Genomic DNA, 11,369 nt, shown 5'->3' with positions numbered 1-11,369 from the left:
ACACTATTTTGACCTGTATTTAGCGTGAAAAATCAGAGCATGCTCAACACTACATTGGCCACTCACTATTAAAAAGGATTTAGAGACCAATATGACATTCAAAATTGGATCTCAAAAATCAGAATAGTGAATTTTAGATCCGATGAACTAACATAAATGGTTAAAATTGTAAATTTTAAAAACCACTTTAAAAATTTAATCTTTCTTTTATGTTCCAAGAACATAGACTAACACGTGATCGGTGATCCCACATTACCTTAAACGGAAATGATGAGAGCACCGCAAGGCTTGTACTAATGGCATACATGTATGCTCTCTTTTTTTTTTTTTTTTTTTGGGGATATACCATGTATGCCTTGTTAGAAGGTGTGTCCGGAAACAAATCCTAGCTATGATTAGAAAGTTGTTATATGGAACCCATGGGAAAAGAAAAAAGGGTGTGTTAGGGTCTTGACAAAGAAAAAGAAAAAAAAAAAAGAAAAAAGAAAAAAGCAAAAAGCAAAAAGAAATGATGAGAGCGATGAAAATACAACTGCATTTACAATGAATTGGCAACTACAATTACAATTACACTCCAAGGAGCCCAGAAGAAGATTGATTATTCACAAAATTGGAATACTACAAGGGTCAAACTCATTTGTACCCTCTAAATCTACGTATTATTTATAATTATTCTACAACTATTTCAAGTATTGCGGTAAGTCTGGGTTTTCTATATCTTCTCAAAAGCAAAGAAGAGCATACAACACTTACAGAGGAGAGAGCCATGCATGCACCAGCAACCCACGGTGGCAGCTGGATCCCCAGAGAAGGGAAAAACACCCCCGCAGCAACTGGTATTGCAATAACATTGTAAGCCATGGCAAATACATAGTTCAATCGAATACGAGAAAATGTCTTCCTAGAAAGATCAATGGCTGTGATCACATCTTCCAAGTTATCTCTCATCAGCACATAGTCAGCGGCTTCTATTGCAATATCAGTCCCAGCTCCAATTGCCAAACCAACATCTGCAGCGGCTAATGCAGGAGAGTCATTGATGCCATCACCCACCATTGCTACTATGCTCCCATCCTTTTGAAAGGATCGAACAACATCCGCCTTTCCTGCCGGCATAACCTCTGCCCTCACATCTTGAATTCCAAGCTGCCATACAAAACAAAATCGATTTTATCCAGTAAAGTTCATGTTACAAAGTACAAACTTAAAAGCATACTATTTCTTTAAAGTTTAAACTATTACGCTGGCAGTTATGATCAAGAAAAACAACTGTGTTCCACTACAAAGTACAAACACCAAGACTAATATAATCTATGCAAAGATATTGGTTTTCTTTGAACAAGCATAGCCAAATACCCTTGAAACCACACTCAATAGATATAACAAAAAGCTTTAACAGCCAAGAAAAACAAGTTATAGAAACATATACATACCTCCTTTGCAACAGCTCGAGCTGTTCTCCAATTGTCTCCTGTAACCATAACAGGTATGACTCCCATTTTATGGAGGCCATCTATAACAACAGAAGCTTCTCTCTTTAGTGGGTCTGCAACACCTAACACTCCAGTTAGAACGTCATCATATGCTACCAGTATTCCTGTCTTTGCACTTTCTTCAAGCTCTACCACAAAATTTTCCACTTCAGTGGAAATATCTATACCATTTTCTGACAGCAGCTTTCTGTTACCAACCTGTTCAGGATAATACTGCGTCAAATAAAAAGCTTAAAAAAACAAACAAATTCCACAGTTCTATGAAGTTAATGATAGTTAAATAGCAATGACCGAGAAACTACCAAAATGCGCTTCCCATCTATAAAGCACTGGACACCTCTTCCTGGGAGAGCAGAGAAATCTGATACATCATGAAGCCACCCAGAATTTAATTCCTTCGCATCATTCAGAGTACCATTGGTAGTAGAGGACTCATCAAAGAAATGAAAATGGCGTGCATATTGTAATATTGCTTTTCCCAATGGGTGTTCACTGCTAGCCTGAAAAATAAGAAACAGAGAATTAGAACAGGTAGATTCCTCCTACAAGAAACAGAAGGGTGAAACCTTCTGACAAATCAAATAGTCAGAAATGAATAATCTTTCCTAAGATTGTACTTAATCTATTTTCAACAATCTAGAACATTGTAGGAAAAGTTGATTTGTCTGTGTCAAGGAGGTGGAGAAAATACAAAATATAACCTAGTGGTCTTCTATAGCTGCATGAATGGATGTAGGTCCAAACCAAGTATCTGACAACACCGTTGACAGAAAATAAGATTCAGAAAGTAATATTATCATTTAGAAATTGGAAGTCACCTCAGCAGAAGCCACCAGTGTAAGAAATTCTCCTCGCTCCATTCCTGTGAACACCTTGACAGTAGTAACAGTGGCTTTCCCTTGAGTTAGAGTGCCTGTCTTATCAAATATAACATACTTCACCATCTGAGCCCTTTCCAAGGCATCTCCTCCTTTAATTAACACACCATTGTTAGCCCCAACCCCTGTTGCCACCATGACAGCAGTTGGTGTTGCCAAACCAAGGGCACACGGGCATGCAATCACCACAACAGATATCGAAAACATTAGAGCAAAAACGAAATGATTTCCATTTTCTGGTAGCCATTCTTTTGGGTAAGCTTCAAGAGCCCCAGCAGTATACCTACAATTAGTCAAAATATTTAGAGAAAGTAGGGATGAGCATTCCAAATTCCTTGGGAATCAAGTTTTTATTAATATGACAAAAACTAGCCAATTTAATCTTACCAACACAGGAATGTCAATAATGACAAAGCCACAACAGTAGGAACAAATATGCTTGCTACCTGCAAATCAACAGAATGCAACATAAGTTCGTATCTTATATTCCTTCAATCATTTGTGGACCAATCCACTTATGTGAATGATCCAGATGACAGGATGAAGATAATTTTTACAAACTTATAAGAACACAAAAGAAAAAGCTCCTCCAATTTGGTATAAAGCCTAAACCTCAAAGTACTAAATTCAATGACATTCAAATTTTACAAATAGTTCTGTAGGAGATTCTTCTGCTTTAGTGATCAAAGGTGAGGCATTTAAATATTGACCTAACTAGACAAGCTTAATCAAATCTTGGCTGAACTTGCAGCTTCGGAAAAGTAAATGCTGACTCCTTGCTACTCAATGCAACTCTTTTAGTTACAATTTATATGAAATGGCCAACCGATTTAAGAAAGTTAAATCATGTGGTTTTCATTAACCAGGACATCTAGAAACATGAAAATTTTTACTTTACTTCGGAATTGATTCTTGAGCTAATACTGTCTTTATGCTTTTGAAGCAAATGCTATTTTATTCTATGAATAAATAACTGTGATATAAAAGTAAAACTTCTAGAGAATAGAAGTCACTCAAGTGCACAACCAGACTACTTACATAATCAGCAAACTTCTGAATGGGAGCTTTGGACATCTGGGCTGTCTCCACCAAACTAATTATCTGACTCAAAACTGTATCGGATCCTACTTTAGTTGCTTGAATGTGCAGGACACCATGTGAATTAATTGTACCTCCAATAACTGATGCATTGAGCTCTTTCAAAACAGGTACAGATTCACCAGTCACCATGCTCTCATTTACATAACTTGAGCCCCACTTAACAATACCATCAGCGGGAATCTTTGTACCAGGAAGAACTTTTAATGTATCACCAGGTTCAATGAGTAAGGAGTCTATTTCCCTTTCCTCAATTAATTTACCACCTAGAAAATAAGATAATTATCAGCAAGTTATAATCTGATGTTGCAATAAAATGTGGAACATGATGAATCAAATAACCTATATTAATGAGTTTTAAAATGGAAAAAAATGAAGAGTAAATACCTAAATTGGTCCCTAACAAAACCCGGATTGGATCCCAATAAATTTTATTACTCTAATAGGTCTCTGATAATTACTCTCGTCAAACAAATTAGTCCCTATATTTCATAAAAATTTTAATATTCGTATTGGATAAATAAGTCCCAAACAAATTTTATTATAAGAAATTAGATTTTAAAAAATATCATTACAAGACAAATTAATCTCCCTTATGGAGGGACCAGTTCCATCTAAAATTCCTTCGAGACTGATTTGGTGTTTACTCAAAAATAAAAAAAATAAAAGAAGAAGCCATTTTTCATGAAATAAAATATAAAGATTAGCTGTAAATGGAAACAATTTTATGTGTCCTTTTTGTCAAGAAAATAAGAATATAAAATGAAAAGAAAATGATGTGCACCTTTATCTTTTACAATCAATAAAGCAGTTGCAGGAGCAAGTTCCACTAACTTCTTAATGGCATCAGATGTCTTTCCCTTGGCAAGGCATTCCAAATACTTGCCCAACAATACAAATGTTATGAGCATAGCACTTGTTTCAAAGTATGTTGGAGACCAAAATCCAGTAACAGCACCATACAGAAGAGCACAAACAGAATAAACATAGGAGGCTGTAGTTCCTAAAGCAACCAGGACATCCATGTTTGTTGAACCATTCCTAAGAGCCCTGCCCGCTGCAATGTAGAAGCGCCTTCCAATCACAAATTGGATAACACTCACTAATGCCCATTTCAACCAATCACCCATGAGGAAAGGTCCACATCTCCTGAGTAATAAGGAGTATATGAATGGTATGTGAGGACAAACTACCCCCATGAAGAAGAGAGGAACCTGAACGAAATACATCAAGCAAAAATCAATTTGAAATATCAGACAAGAACATGAACAAAATAAGGGTGTTAACACATTATACACGACCAATATTCGACAATAACAAGTCACCATTTGCTTTGATTATGTTTCTATGAAGAACAGAGAGAATGACATCACGGCAGAATACTGCTTTCTTTATATGAAACTTCTGTACAAACTAATGCAACCCTTAGAATAAATAAATGGAATTTGACAAAATATAGAATATAAAAGGAAGATTCGACTGATACTAATGTACCATGGAAATAGAAACCGCAGCCACCGTATGACTTGGAATCCCTAGCTTCCCGTCTCTTCTCTAAAGCCACCCTATGTCCCTATGTCCCTATTGATCCCAAGCACATTACATTACTAGAAAATTAACTCCTAATGTTTCTCCACCAATGCATTTTGTGAAGAAATATCTGTTTATGCATGTCATGACTCACGAGTATCCGTTCAATCATCTAACAATGATTATGAACATGATTTCACACACCTATAGGAATATGGATGAAGAAACAGATTTTAAAAAAACAAAAAAAAAGAACTAAGCAACATGACTCCAACATAAAACATTGGCATACAATAACTGAGACGGAAGAGATACTCACACTAAGAAACAGGCTGGAAGTGAAAAGCCGAAACATAGCTGAGCTCTCGGCACCATCTGTAGAAGCCATTCTGGCATAAGGGTTCCTAACATTCAACCTAAATTTCCCTTTACTCCCAAGCTGGATCCCATCGACAAGTGATCGAGGCCTAATAACTTCGGGATCAAACACAACATCCAACTCATTCGACACGATGTTGAATCGGAACTGCCTCACACCTTTCATCCTACTCAGCATACCTTCCAGAACCTGAGCATCACCCAAACTGTACACACCAACAACACCTAGCACCACCTTGTCCTGCTCATTGCTCTGCACAAACGAAGCCTCGAACCCAGCATCTTCAATCGCACGGACGATCTCATCCTTGCTAATCACATTTGGATCATACTCAACCTCACCTAACGAAGTAGCCAAAGCCACCACAGCCTTCTTCACACCACCGAGGTCCTTGAGGATCCCTTCCACGGAGTTCACGCACGCCGCACACGTCATCCCCGTGATGGTGAACTGTCCTACAAGAGTAGCACCATTTGGCTTCGTTCCAGACGCGCTTTGTTGAGGTTCCGTCAAAACCTCGGCTTCGAAACCTGCATCTTCAACCGCATTCTTAATGTCTTCATCCTACGGTTTAAAAACCAACGCAACAAGTTCCAAAGCAAAAGATCAGTAGCTATTAGCTAACAAAAAAGAAAGAAATTCAGTTTCCATAATACAAAAATATTCAACTAGCTAGCTAGCTATAACTAACCTTGGCGAGGCTCGGATTGAAAACGACGTCGGCACGGTTCTGGAGAAGTGCGACGGAAGCGGAAACGACGCCGTCAAAGGACATGAGAGCGGATTCGACGGAGTTGGAACATGCGGCACAGGTCATGCCGGTGACTCTGACCTGAATCCGCTTCGTTGATGTTGTTGCTGCTGCTTCAACGTCGTCCTTATCGTAGGAATCGAGAAGGCGAACATCTTCGAGGTCACCGGAGTCGTCGGCGGCGGCGGCGAGGGAGGTTTTACCGGAGGGAGTTAGCTGAATGTCTCGGACACTCGGCGCCATGATGAGGAAGGTGCCGAGGGGAATGCAAAGCGAAAGAGATTTATAAGATTTCAAAAAGCAAAAAAATGGAGAGAAAATTTGGAACGGAATTTGCAGAAAGAAGAGAAGAAAAATGAAAGAAGAGAAAAAGAAAATAACTTTTCCGAGGGAGATGGGTGAGACAGCAATTTTTTAACTAAGTGGAAGGTGCGGGTGGGGCCACTGTTGGATTGGAATTTGGAGGGAGGTTTTTGAACCGCTTTTACGTTTTTACCCTTTGGGTTTGTTCGAATTTCAGTTTTATGTTGTACTTCATGCTGGGAGGAGTTTGTACTGCATGCCACGTAGGAAGAGTTTGTTGAGTCGTGGTTGCGTTGCTTGTGTTCTCGTCAAGCCCGGTGGCGTGTGAGCTTAGGTGTGAAAATTGCTTCAAGGTTCTAGCTTGGTCTTTTTCCAACTGGTCAAACAATGTCAATCACAGTGATTAATTTTGAACATGGAATCCAGAATCGGGAATGAAAAACAATTAAAGATAAGAGGAAGTGGAAAATCTTTTTCATGTTTAAAGTAACATCATCTTCAAAATTAGAAAAAAAACAAAAGAGAAAAAGGCTAAACTAATTTGTTTCTTTTTTAAAGATAAAATTTTAAAATATTATTTAAAAAAAATTAAAGGTCAGCATTTTTATTAAAATTTGGTGAACTTTTACACTATTAAATATAATTTTATATCATTAAAAATATTAATAATAACTAATTGATGACTACAAATTACAAAATTTATTGACCTTCTAATATTCTTCATATTATTTTGCTCCTCAATGTTTAGACCAAATCTTAATTTGGCAAACTTTCCATGTTTGTTTAAAAAATTTCAAACTAATTTAATATCATCCTCTCATTAAATTTATACAAATAACTAAGAGTTAGGGATATGAACGTTAATAATGTTATTGTTAAGTCATATTCTTTTTGGATTAATCTCTACATATAAGTGTTTTGCGCTTACAAGCTTTACAAGTTTGAAGAAAACAAAACCCACTAAAGGCGTTGCTTATATTACGTGCCTCTTTAACAGACTTTTAAATCAATTCAAATCAATTAAGGCGCAAATATATAACTTCCATTTTTTAAAATATTTCGTTTCTTTTTTTGAATTTCTTGCCAAATTTGTTGGATCTCCTACTTGCTTCGTTTTTTTTTTTTTCCGATTTTTATGGTTTCTGAAATCAAGCTTTGAAATTGTTTTGAAGATAATGGAACTTAAGAAATACACCCAAACGATTACAGAAATACACCCAAACAATTACAGAAATACCTCCAAACGATTACAGAAATACATCCAAACGGTTACAAAAAGGATTACAGAAATACACCCAAACGGTTACAGAAATACACCCAAAGGATTACAGAAATACACCCAAAGGATTTAAGAAATACACCCAAAACATAGGAGAGACAGTATATTTCTTCTTGAAATCTTTTAATGTTTTGATGGTTAAGGATGAAGCACATGACAGAGACAATCTAGAAAAAAAACCTAGAAGACCAGTAAAACAGTACCTTGAATAATGTTTCTTCATTTTTTCTGGTGATTTTTTATGGAGATTTGTATCTTTTCTTCTCGATTTCTTCTACTCTTCGCGAGGAGTTGGAACGTGTCTTTTGTTTCGAATGTCGCTTGAATCTTGACGGTTTGCGTTTTGATTGAGGAAGAAGAGAAATAGTGCGGCATAATGAACGCGTGCGTTGGACGCTCGATTTTAAAGGAGTGGTGCGCGTGTTTTTTCTTGGATTTGGACCAACTTATATAGCTTGTAAGCCAAAAAGACTTGTATGTATAGCATGCCTCATTATTTTTTGCATTGAAAAAATATAATCAAAATATTTTTGCAACTCTTTTTTTTTTTTTTTGCACAAAAAAAGTTTTTATGTTAGTAATTGTTGATGTGTTAATTTTACTTATGTACTAAAATTAGATGTTATTAATTTTTAAATATACTAAGTGTTCGTGAATTTAATAGTAAAACAATATTAATCTATTAAAAAATTTTGAAGACTGAAGTAAGACGTTTAAAATTTTTTAAAATTATATATGATGTTTGAAATATTGGAGACCAAATTAAAATTTAATTCAAATATAAAAAATTAAAATAATATTTTATTTTTATATTAATTTATTTATTTTAAAAAGATTAACGATCATTTTGATTCTTAAAAAATATAAGTGTGATGGAAATATATTAAATATAAGTTTCTATTCTTAAATTTTTTTTATATATTTTAGTTTTTAAAAATATATTATATATAGCCCTTTAAAGATATAAATAGCATCAAATAATTTATTTGTAATTAATTATATGGAAAGATATTTGTGTTCAATATGTTTTAATAATATTACATACGTTTTTAAATTATAAAGTATAAAGAAAAAAGAAAAAACTTATTCTTTTAAACATAATGAAATAATAATACTATGTGTATCTATTAAAAACTAAGTTTATTTTAAAACATTTTCTCGCATCAAAATAATGTTATTAATGTATTTTAAAAGACCGAAGACTGTGAGACGCACAATAAACAGGTTAGAATGAAAGACGCATCTGGCACGTGACCCACGTGACTTTGTACCCCATGATAATTCTCCAATGATATACGTTAATACGTAAATGATATAATATCTGTACTTCTGTAGGATCCGATTTTTTGAATTTCTCTTGCATCGACGTGTTCATTAATTGATTAAAGACCTTCAAGTTTGATTATTTTAAACTCTTAAGGAAAGGAAAATACGCCTTTGGCTTGGGATACTATAATTTAATTTATTAATTTCAATGCTTGTATGAACTATTCAAAGTTTCTTGGACACAAGTTGTGGTTTATATTATTTAGAAGACATCCAGCATATATAATTAGAAAGGGTGAAGTACGATTTTTGTTTTTAAGGTAGAGGTCGAAAATTTTTTTTGTATATAAAATATTTTTAAGTTTTAAAATCAAATTTTAAAATCGTTATTTTTACTTAAATATTAAAATTTTTGACTAAATTATACATAACAAAAAATATTATAAAAAATATGAAAAAGAGAGTGTTTCTATTTCTGCGAAAGAAAAAAAAAAGAAAAAAAAATTGTCCATGATCCACTTTTGTGTTTCCGCTTCCGTTGCCGATTTTGGTCCCTAAGATAAGGACAATTTTAAAATTAATATAAACCTTAGAGACGATTTTGTATACAAAAAAAGTTAAAGACGAAAAAAATTTTCAAACCTATAACTTAAGAATCAAAATCATACCTAACTCTAATTAAAAATTTAGAACTCATATTCGTCTTTAATTTGTTGTGCCCCTTGATTAATCATGTCAATTTAGCCAACTTTCGCTTTTAACCTAATTGACTATTCAATATTGTATAGTAGTTGCATTTTTTTCACTTATTGTTAATTTGTTATCAACATTAACAACCACCAATACAATAAAAAACTTCCTATCATTTAGGTTATAAAGGAAACATGAAAATGAAGGGGAAAAAAAGGTAAAGCCCTAATTTGTTTGGGTAGAGACAAATAATATTGGAAATATGCATGGCATTTTTCTCCACTAACAAAAATAGTTGTATCATGATGGTGTGATGATAGAGTATCCACTAATTTGGACGAAAAAAACTATTACTTAAAAGGAAAAAGATAAATTAAAAAAAACGGTGGGTAGTGCATCTTATGTTATCTTCCACCAAAACAAAAACAATGGGCAATGCACATTATGATATGTGGTGTCCACAAAAGCTTCTTTTTATCTCATAATCACGCTGGCATGGCTATATAACTAAAGAGTGTTTTAAGAATATTAATTGAGAAAGTAGATCATTCTTTTAATGCATTTAATTCATAAAATACTTAAAAAGATTGATGTTTACTTTATATTTTTATATATAGCACTCTTAACATTCTTAAAATTCTTAATTAATATATATATATAATGTATATTTTATATTTTAATATATATTTTATACAAATAATTAATTTGATGGTTAATTTTTATTTGCACGTAATATTATTAATTTATTTTTATAGTCTATAACTCTGTATGTACTATATCTATATGTAGGAGGTGCAATTAATAAGCATAACAACCCTAATAATTATACGAAATAATAAGGAAGGACATGTGGGAATAGGATTATTCTATTCCATTGACCCAATACAGATTTATTTTGACTTTGATTTGATATTTGAAGTTTCTCTAAGAAAAAGTCGCAACGTTGACAAATTTAATTTTCTGAAACCATATGGTAATGTGTTACATTGTCAAACAGATTCACTTTTTGGTTTCCTTCGCCACTGTTTTCTATGATATCCATTGAAAGTTGCTGGACATGGTGTTCCGACTATGATGATGGGATAAAATTAAACTAAAACTTGTATAACTTATTTAAATTATAAACTTAGAATAAACCAATACTGTAAATAATTATAAAACTAAATTTAATTTCTCACTAGATATGACTTATTTTTTAGCCGTGGGAGGTAATTGATTTTGGTTTACATTTTAATTTTGCACTATGAATTAGTTTCAAATTATTGGGAACGGACCGGAGTTCTAATTATTGAGCGGATTTAATTTTATAGCTTTGTTATTTCAGAACATCTTCAGAAACTGAAAATATGTGGAACTGAATCAATTGGTGACATGTCTTGAGTTCATCACTATATGTCACAAGCTGTACTACACAAACTATCAGAAATTGTATATGGGTGACAACGTAATTTCAATCCAGGATTAGGTGCAACATTTTTAATTTATTAAATGTTATTATGTATTGATTATCGGAATATATATATATATATAGTAAAGTTGCTTTCTAGAGTAAGGGATTTGATGGAACTACTCTGTATTAGGAATAATGTCGACGTCAAAATAATAAAGGGTGAAGTGTTTTCAAAATAATAATGTTTTGAAGCATTCAAGAAGTTAGTTGAAAGAAGCAATAGGAAGTTCGCTAACCGAACCCAAATTAGAT

At 33.6% G+C, this 11,369-nt stretch overlaps 1 protein-coding gene across 1 annotated transcript; it reads right to left on the bottom strand.

Annotated features, from left to right (window-relative positions):
- Positions 1–512: 512 nt before the first annotated feature.
- Positions 513–6,881, bottom strand: LOC112734631 (copper-transporting ATPase RAN1). The gene is made up of 9 exons (XM_025784038.3): positions 6,070–6,881; positions 5,319–5,942; positions 4,254–4,683; positions 3,410–3,735; positions 2,759–2,817; positions 2,312–2,654; positions 1,796–1,993; positions 1,434–1,691; positions 513–1,146 (listed from the first exon to the last, which is right to left on the bottom strand). Exons 1-9 carry the CDS (start codon positions 6,370–6,372, stop codon positions 670–672), a joined length of 3,018 nt encoding a protein of 1,005 aa, XP_025639823.1. The 5' UTR covers positions 6,373–6,881; the 3' UTR covers positions 513–669.
- Between the last annotated feature and the right edge of the window lie 4,488 nt (positions 6,882–11,369).

The sequence above is a fragment of the Arachis hypogaea genome, chromosome 3 (genome assembly GCF_003086295.3).
Source record: "Arachis hypogaea cultivar Tifrunner chromosome 3, arahy.Tifrunner.gnm2.J5K5, whole genome shotgun sequence".
Taxonomy (NCBI): Eukaryota; Viridiplantae; Streptophyta; class Magnoliopsida; order Fabales; family Fabaceae; genus Arachis; species Arachis hypogaea.
This window is presented reverse-complemented; position numbering and strand designations above follow the sequence as displayed.

Coding starts and splice junctions, on each gene's coding strand:
- LOC112734631 (XM_025784038.3), bottom strand. CDS start 6,372: ATGGCGCCGAGTGTCCGAGACATTCAGCTAACTCCCTCCGGTAAAACC. Junction 4,684..5,318: donor CTTCCAGCCTGTTTCTTAGT/GTGAGTATCTCT, acceptor TATTTCGTTCAG/GTTCCTCTCTTCTTCATGGG. Junction 3,736..4,253: donor ATTGATTGTAAAAGATAAAG/GTGCACATCATT, acceptor CTTATTTTCTAG/GTGGTAAATTAATTGAGGAA.